Source organism: Chaetodon auriga, chromosome 3 (genome assembly GCF_051107435.1).
Source record: "Chaetodon auriga isolate fChaAug3 chromosome 3, fChaAug3.hap1, whole genome shotgun sequence".
In the NCBI taxonomy this organism is placed as follows: domain Eukaryota; kingdom Metazoa; phylum Chordata; class Actinopteri; order Chaetodontiformes; family Chaetodontidae; genus Chaetodon; species Chaetodon auriga.
In genome coordinates, this window is record NC_135076.1 from 25,690,816 (window position 1) to 25,715,886 (window position 25,071).

The following is a 25,071-nucleotide window of genomic DNA, read 5'->3' on the forward strand; positions in this document are numbered from 1 at the left end:
CCGTTGCGTGTCTTCGTCCTATCTGCTCAGGCTCCGCTCTTCTTGATGGCTCGACCCCTCGGTTAACATGTTACTTGTCTTTCTCCTGCTGTGCTCTCACACATCTGCGTGCAGAGCTCAGCTGCTTCGTCGCTGACAGCGTCTTGTAGTGCAGCAGCGGCAGCCAGCAGCCTGGACTCACTCCATCCAACACTCCCTCCTCTCGCCCTCCTTCCCCGACTCCCCTTATCCACTCCCTTCTCTCCGCCTCATAAACTTCCCAAGGCAAACAGCTATCATCCAGGCAATCACAGAAGGCCTGTGTGCCTTCAGCTCCATTATGTCATGGATAAAGATTCTTTGAATATGAGACACCCAGTGTGGAAGTCAGCAGCTTGGATCCTTCAGAATAAAGCTGCTGTTCCATGAGAAGTCAGATTCATAAGTGGCAGAAGTCATTTGGGCCTTGTTGACCTCAGTACTGATCTCACTTGTATTTCTGTCACTCAACCCTAGATGGGGCCAGAACTGACACAAGGAATACTAAAAGCACAAGTTCTCACTGAGCAGAAAATGAACCCCGTGAGTGACATAAGATTGTAAATTAAATCATTAGATTGTTGCACGAATGCGTCAGCGCATATTTAGCATGTTACAGTTGTAGCCAGTCAGTTTTAACCACTTCATATTCGTTAGCTAGTTTAGCTCAGTGGTTCCCAATCTGTGGTCCGTGTGCACTCCAAGGGGTCACAGTCTGAGGGGTCATGGGATGATTGATGAGGGTTGATAAGACGGAAAAACAAAGTTCTGCTTCACAGATTTATATTTCTTTTGAGGGGGAGGGAGTTTTGCTTTTTGCTTTTTGTGAAATAATTCATAATTTGACAGTCATGCAGCAGAAACCATCTGAGAGGTTCAGAGGAGAAATGTGTCTTTGATGGAAGTGCTCACAATTCATATACAGCTGACATTACAAGGGGTCGAAATGGGAGATTTTGTGAGGGGTCACGAGACTAACTGGTTTAATCAAAAGTAATCTGTTATATTTAAGAAGCTTAGCATCAGTTTTTGTATGTGCAATCCTCCGTAGAAGTGTAGAAGTATAACAGAAAATGGGAATACACATTTTACCTAAAAATTGTACTCAAGTGCAGTACTTGAGTAAATGCACGCAATTGCATTAAACCACTGGTTTGCATTAATTCCTCAGGTATGAGAGAGTGTCATTAAAATATTTTTAAATATTAAGTATTTATATGATACTTGGCTGATATGTGTTCATAACACTGTATGTGTGATGACTGATAGAAACAGTGGAATAATGGACATTAATCATGAAATTATTACTACTCATCACTCTTTGTCTTCAAAGCACATGCAGCATGCAGCAGCAGCCATGTTGTGTCCAAACAGAATGGGTCTTTATTCAGGAAGTGAAAGGAAAAAAATTGTAATCAACACCCCATTTAAATACAAAACCAACAAAAATAAAAATAAACATGATATTCATTTTGCATATCAAAGAACCATTCAGTAATAATTACAATCCAAACACCTCATAAACCACTTTTGTGAATCTATACACAAACTCTGATTTAGAAATTAGTCACTTTAACAATAAAATTACAAATATTTAGCTTTAAAAATAATTAAACTCAAAATAATATCTTAGCAATTAGCATTTTAAATTTATATATAGTGTATTTCCACATAAAAATACAAAATAATACCAATGACATTTAAATATGAAAAATTATTCCAAGAATTCTGCTACTATTAAACGAAATAAAACGTGGGATAAAACAGGATGAAATGAAATAGAAATATGCATGAAAAAGTCTCTCCTTTTGTTAGCAAAACACTATCCAAAATAACTACAATCATTTACATCAGTACAAAGATATCTGGATTTAAAAATAGTTGCAATGAAAAAATGGGGTTTATTTTTCTGACAGTAAAAAATGACACTGTGGATCAGAAATCTGCAAAATATGCAATGAAAAAAATAAATCTGCATTAAAAAGGTTTACACTGTAGTTCTTACTTTTATACAAACATTAGAAACAGTATTGCACATCACAACACAGATTCGAGGTTAGTCAGCCTTTCAAAATGTGTTATATTCAAGTTTCAGAGCATCTATGAGGACAGGCAGCTGGGGCCTCGATGCAACAGGGGAGAATCTCAAGTGTCTTCCAAGAATATAATAAAACCTTCATGTTTCCTTCCTTCAAACCAAATGTGTCGTGTATCAAAATAAGAATCAGCTGTATATCAAAACCTTTGATGTTGTTGCTAATGTCGTGATTCTTTGTCTTTGAACGGAACTTTTGGACATAATTAGCACTGGGGGGGTGAGCTGGGGTGGGGGGGTGGGGGGGAAATAAATTGTATAATATTTCTATTCAAATAGAAAAATACAATCAAAATCAAATAGATTTTTTTTTGTCTACAAAAATAGTGAAATAAATATGATTTTTACAAAAACAAAGACACGTACAGAACAAAGTAACAGTGTTCAACATAGAAAATAGAACCTCACAAAAACAGCACGAGTCAAGTGTTACAGGTGACGATATTCAAACATGTTCATCATGAGAACTAAAGCCACGGGGGGTCGGGGGATGGGGGGGGGTGGAGGGGGGGCGGCGGCGGCGGGAGCTCGCTCTTTAACCTTCACCTCCGTCGCGCTTTGACTCCCGGTCCTCACAACAACCAGACGACATTAGAATATATTAGAACACATCGGGTTCCTGCTCTACTCAGACAGAATATAGATAACTTAAGACCACTGCTTCACGCTACATCTTAAATAAGTAATCATGAAAAAATAAAATTTAATAAATCATCTGAATTATAAATAGGTGGAGGTTTCAGAGAGATCCGCACTGAGATCACTTGACGGGGTGGATAAGAAACCAAATGAGCGGGGGTATAGAAAAGTAGTGCATAATATATATTATAAAAACATACTGAAGGGCCAGTGGTGGGTAGGTAGTTGACACAAACAAATTCAATTCTAGGACTAGAAATAAACTCAGAGTCTCAGTTTCATTAAGGTTTTGTAACAGTACACACTTTGACGCCTGAACACCGACACTGAGGAGCACACACCGGGCGTGGAGCACAAAAACCACGACGACACGAGAGCGACACACTTGTACAGTACCAGACGGACGGCCGGGCCACCGTCCTCACAGAGATTGTCCCTAAATAGTTATTTTTTTTAAAGAGGAACTCAAGGGTCACGCTGGAAATCAAACAACACAAAGAGACGAGAGTTTCGTCTTCAGACGCACGGCATGAAAGCCTGACTGTCACTGCTAAGCGCTCATTAGCACGACCTCCAGCCTCCTCGCAGCCAAAGCTTCTGGTTTGCATTTCGCTCCGGGAGGGCGGCGCTGTGTCAGGGTCGACCTTTGGAACCACACGAACGCGGGACGGGATGAGTGAAGGCAGGGGTGATTTTCGTGTTTTCATTCTCCTCTACGTCATCTGTTGGTAACTAAACTAGAGCCTCAGTCTACGCTAAAAACAGTCACACAGCACGGGGACGACACAGACACAAACCACTGAACACCACTCTGCTTCTCAACAGGAGCTTTGTTTTTTTTGTATGTTTTTTTGTTTTTGGCCATACGAGCCACCGTGTGTCACAAAATGATGGAGTCCACTAAGTCTACATTAGAACCAATATCACTTTTTGTATCGTTAAGTACGTAAACGGATCAAACAACAGATAAACATCAACGCATGCAAGTTTAAATATGTTTTTTTTTCTTTTTTTAAACTTATTTAGCTTTGTCTGATTTTTTTGTCCCTCTTAGGCATCTGTAATAGATGGTCATGCTACTTTAATGTCTTGCCTTTAATCATGATTTCAGTGGTTTGTTTTTTTTATTCTCACATCTATCCTGCATGCTCTATGTGTAACTAAGCCTATTGTCATAACATGCACTTTCCACGGCAATGGGGGCCATTAGTGGTTGAGTGCATACTGCATTTCATTTTACATGATTCTGGTTTATAAACGGCATTAAATATAATACCTACACATTTATTCATATATATGTATATGTAGCAGCAAAGCTTCTAAAATAGCTTGTTAAGTATAAATGTTGAATACAGTTAGCAAGAAACCAGATTTAATATTTTGAGGTATCACTCTATGGGTCAGTATGAGCGCAGAAATTTCCTTATTATCTTTATTTAGTAAACCCTCTACCAAGAAGAAAGAGCCCATGGTAACATTAAAAAACAACTGTTTCGTTTTGCGGCAGAAAATGTGTCAATTTTATGCTTCCTATCGTTTTGCTACCTTTGGTTAATGACCTGGGGCAGGCGTCGACGTTGGAGAATCAAGGATTTCCCAGAAACAAGTGTGCACTACACGCACTGTAGGGTGGCTAGCAGCAGACAGACAGACAGACGAGCTGCCCCCATGCAAAAACATTCCCGTATCTACTTTAAATCTCACATACAAAAATAATAATAATAATAAAAAAACCTACAAAAATCAATCTCTTTTTAAATCTCCTCTTAGAAAAGATGAAAGTACCACAAAAGAGTTGTAGAGTTGTCAGAGCCTGAGATGTGAGGGGGGTTTTGGTGAAAAACTGAGGCTTGTGGTGTTTGGCTGCTACAAAAGATATATAGATATATATATAGTATATACTGTATAATGTTACGTACTCGATTATACTGATAGCTTAGGAGAGCAGGAGAGGCAGAGCGATGCTCTTTTTTCCTTTTAGCCAGCGTTTCATTTCCCTTCCCTCTGACCGTGTCGCCATGGCTGTGGTCGCCTCTCTAGTTCCAGCGGAAGTGAATCTGTCGCGGGCGGTCGGCGCCCTCTTTGACCAGGGGCTTGTGAAACTCCCGTCCGGCGCGGGAGTGGATGTTGGCCCAGCAGAATTCGCAGTAGTACTGCAGGCAGGTGACGTTAGCGCAGAAAAAGGGGGCGAACTTCCCTCCGCAGCGTGCACCCTGACACTCGTCACACAGCTGATCATCCAGGACGTAGGGCTTCACCTCCACCTGCACACACACACACGTTTGAGAGAAGACTGCATCAATACTTTCAGTGCAATAATGTGTGTGTTCATGAGAGGCCGGGGCTTGTCGCAGCAGAGACTGGGAAGGAAGCTAATTCAATCAGCCCTAATAAGCTTTCGCTCACCATAGCAACAAGCTGCTGCTTCTCTGTGCAAACACACACACACACACACACACACACACACACACACACACACACACACACACACACACACACACACACACACACAGGCTTGCATTCACAGACTGTGTGAATGACACATCCTAATGATGAATGAGTCATATACATATATATATAGGCTTTATGAAAAACAGGGATTTGCTAATGAAGGGGAGGCTGTACCCGCTTGTCAATGTCTCCGTGCTGCAGCTGGACGAATCTCGCACTGATGGCGGCGATGTAACTCTGCTGATTGGAGAAGGCCACTCGCCCTGCCCCCTTCGGGTACTTGAGCTCTGGATCCGTGTCAATGCCTGCGTAGCAGACTCCGCCGTAGAGACGATCCATAATCATGGCCAGCTCAACTAGTCAGAGGGTGAGAAGAATGGTAGAGAAAAATAATATATTCAGACAAGTGAAAGGATGAAGAAAAGAGGTGGGAGGATGTGAGGAAGTCACCCTGCAGGGGGTGAGACAGACCGGGGGAGAGGGTGTCTGACTGTTCGAGATGGGATTTGTAACCTTTAATGTCATCAAACATACAGCTGATCATCTATTGTTATGTAGCTGGAAATCTGGCTCCAGTGAAAACATACATAGAAAACTGGTATGAAATTGCTTGAGGAGAAACAAAGGATCTGTAATTACTTGCTCTCAGGGGACGAGGGACGCCTCCCACAAAGATGGTCTTGCGGGGATCAAGGGGCTGCGATCCGTCCATCACAAAATCACTGTCGCTCAGGTTCCAAGGTCGAATTTGCACCTGGAGTCAAAGTCAAAGTTAACTTTAAACGCAGGCTTTCTTTATTCGGGATAAGTAAATATGGCAGCACCGTCCTCCCAGTGTGAGCTGCTGCTGCGGCTGCTCAACTCACAGGTTTGTCCTTGATGGTGGGGCTGGAGACACACAGGTAGAGCTTCCCATCCTCCTCCATGCAGGCTTCAATCAGAGCCTGCACTGAGGTCTCCTCCTGGAACAGCAGGAATGCATATCCTGGAAACACACACATCCACAGCCTCAGTGTGTGCATGAAGCACAAAGACATAAGAACTGTATAACAACTGTTCTCAACATAAAACGCTACCTTATTCATTAGCAACAGAGCTTCATAGCATGAATGCGTGTTTACTAAGGAGGCTATCGTCAATACCTTTAGGTGGAAAGTAGGATTTGCTCTCTGCTTTGTGTGGCCAGTCCACCACCAGGTGACCAAAGCGGCGGAAGCTTGAGGTTATTTCATCTGAGAGAAACAACAGAGGTGAAGAAAACGGGCAGAGCAGAAGACAGCCGGCAGTAAAGTAAGGACGAAGGACTGGGTTCTCACCTTCGTCTATGTCAGGGGGCAGACCTCCCACAAACACCTTACGGGAGAAGCGCTCGATGCGTTCCCCGTTTTGGTGTGGGTAACAGTTGGGGGAGCCAAGGACTCCCGGGACACCCTGGTTGCCGTGGCCATCATCGAGGAGATTGTCATCAATAGGGAAGAGGGAGGAGCGGCCTGGTGGACAAAAGGCAGTTAAAGCTACAGCAAACGCCAGGCATTCACACGCACACACACAAGCAACACAGATCACAAACATGTGTCGAAACAAACGAAAGTCTCTGCGTCTCCTTTATGGAATCCCATATCTCTGCTATGACAGGGACACATTCAGAGGACAGGCTGGCTGTAAAATAATGTTTCTGCTTTTTCTGCAGTTTTACGAGTGGTTGCGAGACAAAGCACCAGATTAAAGTGAGGGATTGTTTGTGCTCCACTCAGCAGCAGATAAAAGCAGGCGTGGAGGGGCAGGCTGTGTGGAATAAAGCTGTTAATAATGTCGCTGAGCAGTATGGAGGCCCACAGAGGTCAAAAGTGTTCAATACATAAATATCTTTTAAATAAATAGTCATATATGAAATGAAGTCAAACCAAATTTTAGAAAATATATACATGAAAGAATATTTTAAGAATTAGCTGTATTTTTTGTTTCTATTTGTTTCAAAGGTCACAGCTGTTAGCCAGTTAGCACCTGTTAGCAAGAGTAAAAACACTTTCAAAGTAAGCTAAATCAACCATCTAGCTACTGCACCGACACGGAAACCAACATTTCCTTTTATTGTTCTGTGTTAACGTGAAAGACAAGGGTCCAACTGTGGACCTCACGTATGGTGATCTCAGGTTTGGGAGCCATGTGCACTCCTTTTGTGCTAAGAGTGAGAGGCAACGTTATCATCTAACAGACAGCAAATAAGAACATTTTGCAATTTTTTTAAAAAAACATCTAAAAAATGTTCCTCAGAGAAAGACTGTGTCCTTCTTTCTCTGTGGTGGCTAGCTAAGAGGAGCTAGCTAACACTGCTAAAACCTGATTCTGCCTTTGACGTTGATCTAAGCTAACAAGCTAGCCAGCTAGGTACAGTGCATAGCACGTGCAGCCATGATAATTTAAAGAGGTATAGATACGGCGTCTGTGTACTGCATTTATTGATAGCAGTAACCTCTAGTCGGTTGATTCAGGGTATCATTAGCGGTGCTCTAGCTAACAGATGCTAATTGACTCAATCTGGCAGCCATAAAATGCGTCATAACGCAAAGTGAGATTATGAATTTAACATTGGGTAATATTCCATAGTTCTTCAATTACTTATTTATTTACTAATTCACTTATTTAGGGTCTATTTCCATATTTTACACAATTTATTCTTTTTTTTTCACACCATCTTTTTATTTATTAAATAGTGAAGACTTTGTGGTTCCATAGAGCAGAAGCACGACTGCCACAATGCTTCAGATAAACATGACCAAACATAAAGCCCTCCACATCATGCATGTCTGGATACTAAAACAAGACAATCATAAAAATAGCTGCAATCGTTTATTGGCCAAATTTTAACTTAAGTGTTTGACAGCACAAAAATATCAAGGTGTTCCTGATTTAGAAAGACAATTGGAAACCTGACTCCAGACTCAAGGCCTCAGTTTGGTATCCATTCAAGCAATAAAGCATGCCACAAGGGAATAAGCCACATGGGGAAAGACACGTTGTAGAAAGCTGAGTTTACCTCGACGTCTCCCATAGCTCCTGGCTGCATGTAAAGAAGTACAAAGTGCAAGTTTCAGCTATGCATTGTTACAGACATGGACCTTAATCTGCAGTTATCTCATGACCTCTTCATCTAACCACCTAATAATTTAGTCAGAGTCAAGTTCAATCACAAAAAAGTGCAGTAGATGGACTTTTTAATGCTTTAAACAGCCTATCTCACATCCTCCTACATACACTTTGTTGAGGACATCAAGACAAGGAGTAAATGTCTGAATGTTTATGTTATCTACTTATATGTGTAAAAAAAAATCAAATATATATAAAATAGCCTGATGTGTCCAAAGATGACACATACAAAGACATTTCCCGAACTCATTATAGACACTTTCTACAACTTAACTTTCTTCTTTCCATAAAATGTGCCAGATCTGATAGAACCATTTGGAAAATCAGAAAAATAAACTCGTCAGGGTCTGACTCCACGCAGTCTGTTACATCACTGAAAAGCCCTGGATGTCCTCTGTCAGGGACAACAAGGCTCATCTCAGCAACATGTTCGGCCTCAGAGGCACGAGCCAAAAATGGGTCTCCAGCACAGGACAGAAATGAATGCCTGATTGCTGGGTCTCAGGAGGAAACAACGAGCACCAGAAACAATAAAAAGCTCACTCGCAATTATTTGGAAATGCCGTCTGACCCAGATTTGTGTCCTATCGAGACTGTTATAAAACAAGATTTTATTTCTGACACCGACAGGACGTGTGTCCATATGTGATGCAAAAATAAAAAACAGTCTGCAGGGCTTCAAATATTCTACTGACAATTTACATTTTAATGAAGGGATGTCTTGATTGTGGTGCATTTAAAGTCCTCAGGAGACTCCGTATAACAATGGAAACACTCTTCATGAACCACTTGTATACTTGATCTTGAGTTGTGTGGCAACTGGGACGTCTGACACTGATGGAAATGTTAAAAAACTAAATACAATGATGTTTGACAAATGGCACTTTATGCAAATATACTGTACAGGTTTGTTAAAGAAAACAGAAAACAGATGCTGGTAGGTATTCTCTTCTCTGCACCAGACCTACCACATGTCGCCTATTGTGCCACTGTGAGTCTGGTGAGTGCGTCTAATGAGACTAAAGAGCAACAGTGGAAGCATCATGAGATGTGAGTCTGTATTTGATGAAAACACCGAAAAGCTGCAACAGAGGGAGATGGTGCTAAGAGATAATTACCATTGAGCATGAGTAGGCCGTCAGCCCCGGGGTTAGGGCATCCAACACGGCCTGACATGAGAAACACACACAAACACACACGTCGTACACACACACACACACACACACACACACACACACACACACACACAAATAAGGATGAGACAGAGCAGATGGAGTGGACAGGGCGAGGCCAGTGTTTGTACATGGGAGTGAGAACACACACACACACACACACACACACACACACACACACACACACACACATAACTACAAAGCCTGCCTGTGAATGTGTTACAGCAGCCTTCTCACATGTCGGCAGTGAGCGCTGCAGTCAGCGAAAGGAACAAAGCCCTCCTTATCCCCAAAGATACCTTGAGTCGATATTACAGGAAAACAGAAGGAACGCAGCAGAACGAAACGCTTTGTTTTCATCAACAGTAATACAGTAAGATGGCAGACTTTACACGAAACGGACCGTTTCCTTTTCACATCTGAGAGCTGGACCACTGAAAGGTTGTGGCTTCTCCACCTGCAGTGTGCTGTGATACTGCAACTAAAGCAGCGGCTGGAGGGATCGCGTGTTATCAGTGAAATATGACTCCACTCTGCAAAGCAATATTCGGTTTAAACATCTGTATTTCAATTATGGCTGAAACAAATCATCTATTAATCATTTAGGAGGAAAATTCATCTGCAACAAGTAATTTCTAAGCCAAAATGCTAAAATGTCAAGCTTCTAAAATGAGATATTTGCTGTTTTGTTTTGTTTTTTCTCTCTCTCTGAACATCTTTGGGTGTTGGATCGTGGGTTGGACAAAATAAGCAATTTGAACATGTCAGCTCACGCTCTGGGGACTGTTGATGGACATTTTTCACTGTTTTGTGACATTTCATACAACAAAAGATTAATCAAGAAAATAACTGGCAAACTCATGAATTCTGAAAATAATCATTAAGTGCTTTCCTCATTTAAATAATATTCTAGTTTGACTGTACTTTTTGTTTTTGCTATCTGAGTCTAGGCTTGTATTGTCTGATACACAACCAGTTTAACAACAACATTTAAAATTACATCTGGCTTTTTTGAAAGTTGTGAGTGTTCAAGCTTCATTAGCAAGTTCTTTAAACAAAACTTTATTTAAAATATCAACCTGCAGCTTGACAATATTTTGTCCATTCGGGCCTGTATTTTGGAGCTGCTGGTCAGGATAGCGTACACTGTTGTGTTAGCCGTGTCAGTGCTATAAATGGCAGAGCCCACCCTCGCAGGCCCTCCTTCCCTCTCATCTCCTCTCTTGGCTGTCATGCACAGTGTGTGAAAGTGTGATCACGTCTAAAATTAGTCCCGATCCCCCTCTCTCTGCTGTGCACACTGGCCCATGTCCTCTCCATCTGCTCCGGCAGGAAAAACAAGAAACTCGCCCAAGAAAGGAGGGCGCAGGTCGAGCCCTGGTTTTGGTAGGATCTTAGCGGAGACCACAAATTAAACAAAACAAGTATTTTGGTGCTCCTACACATGAGCTAGCGCTGTTATTTCTGGGTCATATTTAAAGTGAAAGCGAAGCTGGGCTGTGAGGCTGTAAATGAGCTGTCTCTATGAGAGGAGGGGAAGAACGGTGCAGTTATTTGACACTGCTCCTCTGATGTCCAGCAGCTGAGCCCAGGAGGCCAGGATAGTGTCACACTAAAGTACATTCTCCGCTCGCTGCTGCCAAACCATGAGGAATAATTCAAAAGAAACCCAGGCCTATTAATAGTCTTCCAGCTCACTTCTCCTCTAGTTAAAAAATTCCAACTCGTGTGTGATATGCATATGGTCGCTCCGTCAGAAAACATCTGTACCTAATTAGAGATATTCGTGGCAAACAGAGGAACCATCATTTCGCTCCTTCTCTCTCCTCCTCAGCTCTGTGTGCCGCTCAGGTTAAGTAGCAACAGGATCAGAGCTGGAAGGTCATGTAAATGTGCAGCTGGTGGCAGAAGTATTAAGCTCTCAGCGGGTGAGAAAATAAGCCGGTGTGTGGAAAAACAACGCAGCTCTGGGAGCACTGGGGCTGTCGCTTCCCCGCACCGGGTCAGGCCTCCTCGCCGAACATGATCACCTCCCTTTGACCCCCCCCACCAAACCCCAAACGTGGACAGAAAGGGAAAGGCAATCTTACCTTTCATCGGATCCTGCTCAGCTCGCATGATGTCAATCAGGGAGCTCTCCAGAGAGTGCATGTTCAGACTGTCGTACATTCTGGAGCGGTCCTGAAAAACACACAGGCGTGAGGTTTTATATGGGAGCAGAGTGAGAGCTGACAAAACAAGTGCACGTCTAATTCCTCACGTTTCTAACACACTTTGGGAATCTGGCTTATGAATAATAAAGCCTCTGAAGTGTGGGCATTTGGCTTAAGAGAGTGAGGAGCTCATGCTTGGATTAACATTCTTTCCGTATTTATTTACTTTCTCATCCTGGAGGTATATTTGTGAGCAGCCTATAGGACAGACTCCCCAGTTGCGTTCAGCCGCAGAGCTGAGATGGAGGTTAGGAGCTCATCAGCCGCTCCTGAATGATCGACTATGACAGAGTCATACCACGGAGCGCCTAACCTGCCCAACCACACCCAACATAATGGCAGCGTAAAGGTCAACGCTTCATACTTTGATAGTGACGGATTGTCGGTTGCTGGTTAGTTTAGTACAACAGACACAGTCGATCATAAACTGGAGAATTAAAAGCGGGTGGGATAGTTCAGAACTACAGCTAAAATGTCATTTTAAAAGACAGTTTGTCTTTGTCTAACTTTACATCGACGTCATCACTGCATCACCTGTTTAAAAGCTGCTTTTTGATAATGGAATCATTAGTTAATCCACATCCACTAATCCATGTGATAGAACTGCGACCATTAAAGGGCGAGTTCAACTGTAGGTGAGAAAATGTGTGTTTGGTAGTCATCTTGGTGAAATGACCCTTTAAAGCAAAGCAGCTGGGTGATCCACTGCTGTATTAGTCAGTGAGTAATTTAACAAGGTTTCCAGAGGGACCTAAATAACAGCTGATTTAGCATCACATTCCCAGAACAATGTCAGGCTCATGATGGACAGTTTGAAGAAACTATTAAAGTTAACGCAGCAGAACCAAAGTAATAAAACCCGCTGCCTGCTTCACCAGAGATCAAACCCAACTTGATTAACTTGACTGTACAGATTTGGGCGTGTTATGCTCGAAGCAGCTAGGTTTGTCTGCTATCGCTGTGCTGGTGTTGTTCCTACAACATGATTCATGTGACAAAGTCCGTATAGGGAGCAGGTCATGGTGGATGAATGGGTGAAGCACATGACTTCCACCCTGGAGAGTGGGGTTTGTGTCCTGTGTGGAACTCATTGTTCTATTTATTGACTTATTTTCAGTTTCCTTTTTTAGTTTCAGTTTTCTGTCACAGTTTCTGTGGGTTCAGGCAACAGAACTACTAAAATAGACTCTTTCTGTGTTAATTAATGGTGCGTTAGAAAGGCTATCTTCTCTTCCGTGTTTTTTCAGACTTTTTCCTGAGTCTGAAAGCTAAGGCATCACAAAAACATGGCTGATGAGTGATCAGGTCATGTGTAGCGGCTAATGGGGCCTGGAGCCACTGGCCTGCAGCAGAGATGAGGAGTGGGCTCCAGACGTCTGCTAAACTCACTGCTTTTTAACTCCACAACCCCAAATTTTTTTCATTTTCAAACCTGTTGTCTACAGACACAACGAACGCTGACTCAAGTGAAATCACTTGTGGTAATTCACCAGACTTCACAGAGCTCCCTTTGGAGCCACAGAGGACGTTATACAACGTTTTTCACATATATAGCAGCATTCACCAACACCTGTCAGCAGACTTTGATGTGTAAAATCAGAGGAGTTCCCCTTTAAAGCCACCAGTCACATGTCAGAACTTCACTTGTCTGCCATTGTGGATCAAGAGCAAATTTTAAGACACACAGAAGTTCAACATTCAGCTGTTTGAATCGTGGTTTTAGGTGGATTCTTTTTAACTGTAAGAGGACAATATGTGTTAATGCTCGAAAACTGTGTAATTCAAAGAAATGTCGAGACAGACTGAAGGTTTAATACACTCAGTGAAAGCAGAAGCCACTTTCTCCTGCAGTATCTCCCTCCATCTACCTCTGTCTGATGTCTAAAACATGACACAGCAGAGATGTGTCACTGGCTGCCAAACATTAAACAGAGAGGAAGGAAGGAAAAGACTTGGAATCTGAAAAATTCTGGGTCCGAGACTGTTTATGGAAATGAACAATCCGTGGAGTCGGGCCTGTTTCCTGGAATAGGAAGCGTTGTACTTCTTGGCAATGATATCACTAATAATTTGAGCTCATAGCAACAGGAATACCATTTGGTGACACCATTATTTACGTGATATCATTATTTCAGTCTGAACGAGTCACACGGTAATGGATATGTTCTCTGTTAGAGGTCATTAAAATGAACCAACGTACGGACACTGCAGCAGCATGCAGAGTAACTTATCAAACAAGTTTACATTTCAGGGCTTTAACTGAGTATTAAATATGTTTCCTTAAGAAAAACTCTGCATTACAAACTATACTCTGTACTAAAGTCTCTTTTTATGAAGAAATACACTGTTCAGAAGTGGAGTAATTCTTATGTGACAGTGAAAGCTTCTTCCACACAGCCTCAGCTGCCTGTGACTGTTTTTACATGAGAATTAAAACATTTTATTCTCCCAATACTGTAAAAAATAGAATCAGAAATTCTAAAATACAAATAAATTCAACATAGACAACGAAAAGCAATGCAGTTAGATAACTATAAAACTACATAAGTATTGTTATTTGCCTGAATAATCATAGTTACTAGAATCTATTTGATATGAATATGATGACATGAAACTTACTGCTGTATAAGTGTTGTGATATATATGTAATATATATTCAAAATCTTTGAAAATCAAGCTGAGCTTCAGCAGCCTTGTTACCTGAAGCAGCTCTCACCTACAAGGTGTTAAGGCTCCTGAAATTATTTCAGCCCAGCCCCCACTTTGTTACACCTTTAGTAAAACCTGCACAGCAAATCAATTCACGCTCCCCCCCTCTGATTGATATGCTAACCACGCATGCCCCTTTCTGGTAATTTACATCTACACACTGCTGTGTGTGTCTCTCAGTGTCTCGACTGATAACAAGAATTCTCATTGCCTTTGAGTTTATGCTTCATTGAGGGATCTCAGTTGAAACTCTCACAAACACACAACACCTCGTCATCATGCCCTTTGTCCAATCTCTGCTCCTATTGGGTATTGGTTCCTAGTTCTTTCCCACCTTTAAAGCCACTGTTTTCTCACACTGTAACACTAAAAACAAACCCCCCACCCCCACCCTAAACCAATCATCCTACAAAACCACCAACACAAGCCAATGCACTAACAACCCAAAACACTTACCTGCAGGGGCAACAAGGTGTTGCTGTTGCTGTCTGTGCGAAACATGTTCTCCTCTATCCAGGACTTAGGCCCCAGTGATCCTCCGGAGCGTGGGAACTTGGGAGGAGCGATGACGTTGCTCGAGAAGGGCTTCTTCAGGGGCGAGACGTGACTGACCGAGCCAGGTACGCCCATGCCGCTCCCTCTGCGGTGGTCCCGGCCCCAGGACATCCCCCCGGAGCCCCAGCCGTTCCCCTGGTGGCCGCCCCAAGGAGACGGCTTCACCATGGGCTGCACACACATGGAGCGGGACAGACGGCGTGGGGAGATGGAAGGTTAAAAAGGCCACGTGCATCTTTAGTATCTGCATATTATTTCATCCCATCCTGCCTTTCTATCCTTCCTTTCCTCCCTGTCAGCCACAGCCTAGCTTGATCTGCTCCTGTAACGGGTGGGTAGATAAGAAGATTTAGGGCTTTAAGTCTAATACTAAGCATCCCGTGCGCTGCGACACCGCCAGTGTAACTTACACAAACTCTCTCTCTACCTGGACCTTGTGTCCACTCTTAAGCATATCATACATCCAATCGCATCATGCTTAATCTTGCGTGCCTTCACGTGGAAATCTTTCATCGAGGACAATCAACTTTCTGTTTCTCACCCACTCTGCACATAATGAGAGCTAAATCCCTTTTCTCTTTGTATCAGCTGTGAGCGTGGTGGTGTGCTTTAAGAAGAGTTTTTATTGTCTAAAAAAAAAAAACAGGATAATCTCAGTGCGGTTAGAGAAAATGTAAACCAATGGAGGCTGATGGACATGAATTATGTTTTTTTACTCTTGTGCAAAATAGTCAATGGGAAGGGGAAAAAAGCATTTTAACTAACAATAAAATAATTTTGCATTTCATTCCCTTTGTCCCCTCTTGATGTGTTGATCCTGTGGATGTGTGCGTGACGGTGGGACCAACAGGGTCCTTTGGAGGTTTCATGGAAATATATTTACACAGCACGCTAATTAACGCAAGGGGTTAAAGGTCAGTGAAACAGCAACACTGCAGGAGCACTTTAAGCACACCCAGCCCAGCACATGCTCCCAAACACACCCAATGTGCAAATCACATGAGGAACCTGATGCCAGAGGCTACTGACGCTTAGGCCCCAACACCGCTGCATTATCTGAAGCTGCATGTGAGCTACTGCTGGTCTTTCCTCAGGGCGCCCTCACTGTCTGCCAACACACACCAATACACGCAGCACCAAGATACTAGATGTCTTCATTTCGCCCAAATAAACGTCCATTTAGGACGCCAAAGCCTGCAAGCCTTTGTATTCCCACTGACTGAGCCACAAGACAGGGATGGCCCAGTGCCATGTGAGTGCATCCCACTGCCAGCTTCCAGGACAGAACAACAGCTAGATTCAGTGATGCTCCCTTGTTCCCCTGTTCACCCCTCCCTCCCTTTGCCTCAAGAGCAGTGACTTCAGCCCTTGCAGTGGACATGACAAGTGTGTTATGAAGTAAAAAAATACTTTTTATCCTTCAAAGACAACCACTGCATAATGCAGGCCTGCACGCATATCTCTTAAGGCGATGCTTTATCTCTGCAGTCACAAGATGTTCCCTCAACTGAGGACATCCTGCAGTGGTGCTCACTTAGTATTATGGGAACCTGATTGAAATTGGTTAAAAAGAATGGAGCTGTGGTGGATAAGGGGCCTCTTTTAGTCATCAGATGTCGGAATAACAGAGAGATAAATGAAACAGGAGAGCTCCTGTGTCACCGTCATGTGATTTATGCCATACAGCAGCTCACCTGATGTTGGTTGTAGTTGTTCCTCTGCTGCAGGAAGGCGCCCTGCTGGGGATGCATCTGGGGACTGACCGGGGACCTGCGACTCTGTGCTTGCTGAGGGACGTTTATCTGGGGCGAGAAAGGACCGCTGAAGCCCTGCACATTAATCCCGGCGCACGGATTAGCTGACACGGGCGAAAAACTCTGGAAGAAGGCCGGGTTGATGGAGGAGGGGATACCTGGGTAGAAGCCGTTGTCAGAGTCCGTGTTGGGCATCTGGTTAATGGCGTTCGCGTGGATGGGGTTGATGGAGTTGGGTGTGGGAGGGGGCGAGGAGCTGGTCTGGACAGACCACGGAGTGCCGAACCCCGGGAGGGAAGGTGAGGACGAGCCTACGCTGGCGCTCTGCATCTCTTGGGTGGGGAGGTTCGGGAAAGCGGCGCTGAGACCTCCGGACAACATGTTGCCGGTGCTGCTGCTGCTGTTGCCATTTATGTGGTGGGCGATGGGGGAGTCCATTTGGATCTTGTTTGGATTTACGGAAGTGGGCGATGGCGACACAGCATCAGCTTCAGCCTCTTCCACTGGAGAGCCGCAGGGGTCAGCAGCGCTGCGCTCCGGCTGCCTCTGCGGCAGGTGACTGAGACGTCCCTCGGGTGGGGGCGACTCTGAGGGGCTAAACTCAGTGTGCTGACTTAACTGCTGATGTATTTTTCGGCTGTGTTGAAGGTCACAGATAGACTGCGTCGGGCAAAAGCGATCTGGACCGAAATCGGCGAAAGCTCTCTTCTGGTTGTAATCCGGTGTGGATGAGCTCAGTTTGGCGTCGCGCTCGTCGCTTTGGTTCGGCTGCTTTCCGGATTTGCTGACGGTGCTGCTGCTGTCCTTTTCTTCGGTTGACGGGGGTAATTGCGTGGTTGTCACCCCCACAGGCTCATCCTGCATGTTTTGCTGATGCGCAGCAGCTGACAGGAACAGCGGGGACGCGGCGACGCAGCTGAAGGGCGAACCGGGACACGACTGGCCGCAGGAAACCGGCAGGACGAGGCGTAGTATCCGTCAGCCGGCTAAAAGAAACCGAATTCGGCTTTTAAATCCAACTCTATGCGTCTCAGAATATATTCTAAGAACCGTTTCTAAGTGAGGTCTCTTTAATAGGAAAATGTCTGTGAAAAGGCTGCAGGCAGACACAGAGAGGAGGGGGTCTGGCCTATGCAAATAGTCGGCTCGTTCTGGTCGTAATCTCCGTTTTCCTCGCTGATATTTTCATCTATCTAAGGACCGAGCTTTTTCGGCCTTGGAGTAGGCTAGCCTAGCCTGAGCGGTCCTGTCCGACCGTGCTACCCCCCTCCTCTGGTTACCGGCTGTGCTGCTGCGGCAGAGGATTAAAGATCCCCGACTGAATCGACGTCACGGCCGCATCACGCCTCGGTGCGCCCGCCTCTCGCCTCGGGCCCGAGCTGCAAAGAGGACCGCATTGTTTACGTCATTTTTTCATTATTCATAAAGTGCAGTAGGCTTACACCCTCACCAAGAGCTGGAAAGTGGCCTACAGTAGGGTCAGATACACTGTCGTACCAATTACAGCGAAAAAATGTCATGAATATCCCTGAAGAGACTTGTAGTGAGTCTGTTTCTCGTTAATGAGTTGCCTTATTGCGTCATTTGCAGGGCATGAAGCCAGAATATAGGCTGAAAATCGGTGATATCTGTGTTTTATTGCAGCTCATTTGGTTCCTGTAAATGAGGCATTTCATTCAGGCACACATTTGTTTGATTTCTTCTCCAAATCAACCTCAAACACAACAATCAGGAGCTTCTTACTCGAGCCCAGAAGATCAGAATGAATCCATTTCCAGCACTTTATGGGGTCAATCTTTGACGAGCATCGTGCCACCAGGGGCAAAAATATTCTCATAAAAACTTCAACATGATTAGTGTGGCACAGTTTGCCTCGGCTTGTGCCCATCAGTATTCAGTGCACAACCATTGTGCGTGCGTCTGCGCCGGCGTCACTTTACGCACGGACGCCAGCAGCTAAATATAGTTTTTTATGTCAGCGCGTGTCAGGGGAGATGAATCTTCATCGCCTGTTCTGCACTCAAAGCTGACAAGCAACCCTACCATATGATCTGCCTCATAAATGGCCCCCACCAGCAGCACTGTATGGCCACTGGCACAGCATATTTGAGTGTGGATGGGAAAGTGTGTGTGTGTGTGTGTGTGTGTGTGTGTGTGTGTGTGTGTGTGTGTGTGTGTGTGTGTGTGTGCGCGTCCTGTGTGCGTCACCATCTGACTGTGCTCATTTGTGTTTGAGGACTGAAGAGAGAAACAACAGAGGGGTTTAGGCTGCTTCTTCCTCCCTCAGCAGACGAACAACAGTAAACGCCTTTTATTCACTTTAAAATAGAAAACAAGCATCAGCTGGGAGTTGGGCAGATGCGAATGAATGATGCAAATTCTGTTTCACTTTCTTGTTGTTTGTACAAAACGGCCCAGTTAAATCTGCAGTTATAGATTTTATTGCGCCTCTGGTGTGAACACTTATTTGTTGTGCAACGCAAACAGACACGGGTCGTTTCTCTTTCTTCAGACTGAGGCTGAATAAATCATTACAGTCTCTGTGTGTGAATGTGGTTTCTAATGGGGAAGACAGATACTGGAGTAGCAAAGCAATGTGCACCATCAACCTGCCATCTGGTCCCTTAATGATGAGGGCTAATCTCAGCACAAACTACACACAGCTTCCTGACATGCATTGTCACCTATATAGTGCTTTAAATAAAAAGAAAAAAACCCAATTTCATTACATCGCTTAAACTCAGGGAGTATAGTTATGGAGTTTGTTGTTACGACTGCTAGGAGTCAACCAAGAGTGTGCACATACCTTATCAATACCTTTGTTTCATTCATTAGTGCTGCAAAGCATTTCCTGTGATAAGAACTTCAACGCAACACGAAGCTCATCAATGAACCTCATCAATGACATGACTTCATTCCAGCCACTGGCGTCTTGATTTTCTTCTCACTTTTCACAGCACCTTGAGCTGTTTTGGGAAGTAAGAAGACACCCACCCCCAGAAATGCCCCATCATAATGTCCCAGATGGGACAGTCCCACCAGCGAGGGGGCAGGTGTGGTGGCCACGGATGGTGCTGAGCACCAGTGATTACCCAGGCCCAGTGAGTGCTGGAGGGAGTTAAATGGGGCAGGCTGCCAGCTGCTGGTGTCTGATGATGATGGGCTGGGGGAGGGGGTCAACCAGGGTGGGTGGGGTGGAGGTGGGGGTGGTGTTAAGGGGAGGAAGGGGGGGGGTCCATTCTCTGATTCCCAGCTGCCCTTCAACATACAGAAATGTGACACATCAGTCCAAATGACCAACCTGAGCTTCCTCCTGCACCCTGTAATCACCTTTAGATGTGGCTGTATTCTCTGTGCATGCAGACTGGAGGGTCTGACGTACACAGCGAACAAATGTTAACCTGAAAACACACATATCGACATGAGCATATTATTATTATTAGCATCACATTAAACTGAGTGTGAGAAATAAAGCACACACAGCCTTCATTTTAATCAGGTTACTGGTTACACTGCTACTGTTGGTTATTAGCAGGCACCTGGCCCACTAAGCTAAGCATCAGATTTCACTGTGCTTGTAAAGCTAGCTCTATTTAGGTCTCTGTCAGAGCGGACGGCTGTCACACTGCAGCTGCAGTCGTCATAGCAACAGGTAATCTGCATTTCCTTTTGTGTGCTTGATTACTCTGTTTGACTCAGGGCTCTCGCTCGCTCTGTACGTTTGAAGGGTCGGGCGGAGAGGATTGATCAGCTCATCCTGTTTGACAGACCTATCCATCAACAGTGATGACTCTATTCTGGGATTCAAGGGGTGTGTTCCATCTCTTATAATCCTATCTCAGCATACAGGAAGTATGCCTCCTGTCTGCCACTCAACACTGGTTTCGTATTTCAAAGATGTCATCAGGCGGAGGTGCCATCGAGCGCCTGCCTCAGAGGAAATCACAAGATTCAGATGTAATAAAATCAGACTTGTACTGTCTAGACCTCCTTATGATTAAAGGGTTGGTTCAGCCAAATTACAGGAAACTTATTTTGTCATTTACCTGTGGTGGTGTCTACCTGTGCAGGTTGTTTAAGTCTGATTTGTGCAGGTTTTGAGATATCGATAACAGAGAGAACGTGCTGTGAACATTAACTGTATAAAACATACATGCATAGACTCCGTGACGTCACCCGCAGGTTTCTGAAGAGCCCTTGTGAAGCTCAGTGACAGCGGCTCCAGCCCTCGCCATCTTGACAGCGCCTGACTCCACCAAATTCCCAGTTAATCCAAAAAATGGGTAAAGAGGTGGAGCGTGGGTGGAGCTGAGGCTGGCCGAATGAAGCCTGGTTGCAGAAAGCTAGCAGACAGCTGTCACTCAGAGCGGCCATGCTCAAAATGATGCATAGCTTCAAGCCAGCCCTTTGAGGAACTGCAATGTTTGGCCCCTTTTGCTTTTTCCTCCATTTTTCAGGCCGCCTGGCTGTGAACAGACCTCACTGGATTTGTTTTTGTAATTTGGGTGAAGTGACCCTTAAACTTTGTCATTGTTTTTTCCCATTTACTGAGGCTTATGGGCACCAAGGCTTGTTCTACCTGAGCTTCTAATGTCACACGGCAGTCTGCGGATTTAATGCCAGCTCCTGGGAGGGGTTTTGCTCAGATTTTCACCCAGCATGGCCTCCAGGACGGAGGTGTCTTTGTCGCTGTAAATTGTCCCTTTGTTGTGTCTCTGGCCGCTGAATGGCTCTTTGTGCTGCTGACTGATAAAGCTTCCGCAAACAGTCGTCTCACTCACACACATGCGCACACTCAAGCCGGCCAGAGGTGTCGGTAACGATGTTATACCCACACAAGATCACAAACAGACAAACAGCGAGACAGTGGAGGCCTGGATGAGCTTATCTCTTATCCAGGCCGGGCCTTGTCCTCAGCGGTCACACCTTCCAGTTAATGCCACCATTGCTTCAGAATCAATCAAAAGGGCCCTCCCCTCTATGATTGGTATTATTCTGTGAGACTGAACGAGCAGTAGGTCTGTATCAGAGTGGCACATATTTGCATTTTATGGCCCGCTGCAGAAGGCTTGCAGGGCTGATTAGGTGGTTGTGTTCTCTGAGGCTGGAGGCCTGGCCAGGCACATCTGTCATGCACAGAGTGTGCGACTCTCCTCCTCAGCCTGGGCTGCTAATGACCATACAGCAACTCAAAAGACCAACCCTCTACTCATTTTACATTATCTTTCCTCATCCTTTATCAACTTCATCCTGCTTTCTTTGTCTCAGAGCTCTCCTGACGAGTGTCCTCGTCGCTAATCCTGTTCCCAATATTCCCAGGAGTGCTCTCCAGTGATTGTGTCCACATCACATCTGTCTGCTCTCGTGGCTCCGGCTTGCGTGTGTGAGGCAAAGCGATGGTGTTATCTTAATGTCAGAGTAAATCTCCTCTGGTTGTTGCACAGAAGCCAGGAGCTCTGTTGTAACAGCAAACAGTCGCATGAACAGATAACAGCCTGCAGCCTTCTGCTTTCCATAGGCCGCTTATTTGCACACAAATACATGAATGGCACACACACACAGACTGTAACGTCAGGCAACAGCAGGGGTCTCCGACATATGGAGTTGCCTTTAACGCTGTTTAAAGGAGAAACAAAGAGGAAACCTGCTTATCCACACACACACGAGCACACACACAGGCAGTGTGTACTGAGTCAAAGCACCTGCCTGTCAGTGTATTGCAGGTAATTTAATTAGGTGTGTCTGTGTGTGCGTACATATGTGCCTGTTTCTGTGTGTGCATCTGCATGCGCGCTCCATACATTGTCAGAGGGCATCTCAAGTGTCCCCGGCACAGAGCTGCAGCTGGGGGTCAAAGGTCAACGATGACAGGTGTCCCTGGGCTCCAGATGCCTTGTGGGAAGCCAGCAGGTGTAAGAAGAGCGTCCATGTTAATGGAAACAGACCAGTGATTTCTATTTCTATAGTCCTCCTTCACCGAAACTGATCATTAGCTCTAACAATAGCATCTATATTTTTTTCCTTAAATCTCATTATGGTTAATCATCCAGTTCCCTTTGTACCTCAGATGCTCCTAAATCAAGTCTATCTATGAAAATGAAAGTTTTACACCAAGGACAACAATGGCTGCAAATTTGGCCCTCCATACTTCCTTTACTGTTGGGCTAAAATAACAAATATTCATTCAGATTTATGCTTATTTTAGGTTTTCATTGCTATATTTATTCTTTACAACATCATTATTCTTCTTTTTTGTCCGAGCTGGCTGCGTGTTTGCATTCTTCTATCCGTCTTTTTACCATAAAAACTGCCAGTATAGTCCATGTGAACCCAGGTGTGAGTGCCTCCTTTCTCACTCACAGGACAACAGTTCATCTTCCTCATCTGAGCTGCAGCGGCGGTTGGGACCTTGCAGGTTACACATTACTGCCTCTCACTGGTGAGAATAGCACCTGCACGAAATATTGAGAACACAGGGTGCAGCTTCTCTCAGCGCCATGTTCTTTGATAAATGCAGGGATGGCACATGTGAAAGGGCTTCAGCCAACCATTTTTAAAGGGTTCACATTATATTTTAGCTTGAGTGAATCGAACTGCTTTATAATTCTCTGCCCCATGGTGTCAATTACTGAAACAGCTGTATTGCGGAGCAGCACATTCCTGCAAAAAGCAATCATGCTGAGTGAAAATACAGCGCATAAAAAGGTTAAAAAATATATCTTCAGTAATTTTATTGAAGCTGCACGTGCTAGTGAGTGAGAAGACAACAAAAGTCCTCTGCAGAGCACAAGAATATAAGGTTTACTTTCGTGTCATGCAGAGTTTATTCAAATCAGCTCCCCTTTCCAACCATGATTTGAATAAGCTCCAAGGTTCCAGGAATCATTTGCAAACACGAGATTCTCTTCCACACTGACAAACTCGCTTGAAGTTGATGTTTCTAAACTGTCCAAATTTTTCAGAGTGAAACGCACAACCCTGAATGTCCTCCGTCCAGGTGACAGCCACAGAAGATCAAACAAACAAAACAGGCTTTATCTGATGTATAGTAAACAGTCCCTTCCCCCGGCCGGCAGACCCTCCTCTGGCTTTGTTGACTCGTCCGCAGCTCGGCTTGACAGTTTACCCATTGAAGGCTCAGAGGAGGTTGGAGAAGGTGAATGGAGACAGGCAGCTGGTCCAGATGGCGTCCTGAGCAGGTTTATGGAGGCGTTTGTTTAAGATGTCTTGATAAAACAAGTGAAAACCAGGTCGGTGAAACAATAATTAAAGCCTTGTCAGGTGAGCGCGTCTTGGCTGATTATGTTACGCTCAGGTTTGTTTATCGCTGTCAGACACACAAACAGCACTTTTTGGCCTTTAGCGACAATTGCTATCACTGTAAGTTATGATGCAAGAGTCCCCTTGTGAAGTGGTTTTGAACAGCGTATTGAACTGGTATGAACATGATGGACAAGAAGGAGATCACAGTCAGCTGAAGCTCAAACACTATAACTTCTGTTTGAAAGATCATAAGACAGGACTTCACCCCTCAAACATGCAGCCGTGAAAAACAGCTGCGTCAGCTGAAAGTAGGATGTGAAGTTAAAGCAGAGGTTCACATTTTTAAAGAGTGTTTAAAGGCCAGACATGCAGGTAAAAACATTGTTTTTTCATGCTCTGGTTGTTTGACTTATATAACATGTCTTATTTCACATTAGAAGAAAGAAAAAAAAAACAAAATGCACATTTAGCTGCTCTGGAAACATATGCAAATGAGTGCATATTTAATTAGACATGACCTCATTTGCATGTTTAAACATATGATTTCATAAAACTGACGATACAAAAAGCCAGAAATGGTTTATAATTATCTGTCTATCATCTAATTATTGTCAATTATTGGTTTTTGGTCCTGAGCCAGAAATCTCCACTGAAACAAGCTGATTTATGTAACATTTTATTCCCACAAAACAAAATCTTTTTTGTTGTTTTGTCTGTTAACAATGTATTCTGAGTTATGGAGAGATAAAAAGAGACATTGTAAATTCCCTTCTTGAAAACCTTTTACTCTAATATGTTGACAAAATGAAAGCAGAATTTTTGAGCCTGGTTTTATTCAATGTTCAAATGTTTGTGTATTTAATTAAACAGTGTTTCATTTGCATATTTAAACAAAATATTTCAGAAAACCTCTAATACAGAAATAATTGTCTTAATGTAACTGATCAAGTTTCATGGTGATATTTATTATTTAACAGTCTATTCACCTGCAGTGTCTGACGTCCTCATATGTGCATTAAAAGCATTTTTGCTTGCTGTAACCAGTCCAGTCCATA

At 44.1% G+C, this 25,071-nt stretch overlaps 1 protein-coding gene across 4 annotated transcripts; it reads right to left on the reverse strand.

Annotated features, from left to right (window-relative positions):
- Nucleotides 1-3,716: 3,716 nt before the first annotated feature.
- On the reverse strand, nucleotides 3,717-18,066 carry cpeb2 (cytoplasmic polyadenylation element binding protein 2). 4 transcript variants are annotated; one of them, XM_076726483.1, is made up of 12 exons: nucleotides 16,912-17,046; nucleotides 16,694-16,801; nucleotides 14,901-15,170; nucleotides 11,613-11,703; nucleotides 9,469-9,519; nucleotides 8,241-8,264; nucleotides 6,520-6,693; nucleotides 6,346-6,435; nucleotides 6,070-6,188; nucleotides 5,843-5,957; nucleotides 5,378-5,559; nucleotides 3,717-5,016 (listed from the first exon to the last, which is right to left on the reverse strand). In XM_076726483.1, the coding sequence occupies exons 2-12, from the start codon at nucleotides 16,748-16,750 to the stop codon at nucleotides 4,789-4,791; spliced, it is 1,401 nt and encodes a 466-aa protein (XP_076582598.1). In that variant the 5' UTR covers nucleotides 16,751-16,801; nucleotides 16,912-17,046; the 3' UTR covers nucleotides 3,717-4,788. The 4 variants fall into 4 exon arrangements, with proteins under 4 accessions (XP_076582598.1, XP_076582595.1, XP_076582597.1 ...); XM_076726480.1 differs by having other exon boundaries at nucleotides 16,694-18,066; XM_076726482.1 differs by lacking the exon at nucleotides 9,469-9,519 and having other exon boundaries at nucleotides 16,694-18,066.
- Between the last annotated feature and the right edge of the window lie 7,005 nt (nucleotides 18,067-25,071).

Bases quoted from the DNA above. Each gene is read 5' to 3' on its own strand.
- cpeb2 (XM_076726480.1), bottom strand. From the start codon at position 17,617: ATGCAGGATGAGCCTGTGGGGGTGACAACCACGCAATTACCCCCGTCA. The intron at 15,171-16,693 runs GTGAGCTGCTGT...ATGTGTGTGCAG, and splicing joins ACAACTACAACCAACATCAG to CCCATGGTGAAGCCGTCTCC. The intron at 5,560-5,842 runs GTAATTACAGAT...CCCTCTGACTAG, and splicing joins CCCTCGTCCCCTGAGAGCAA to TTGAGCTGGCCATGATTATG.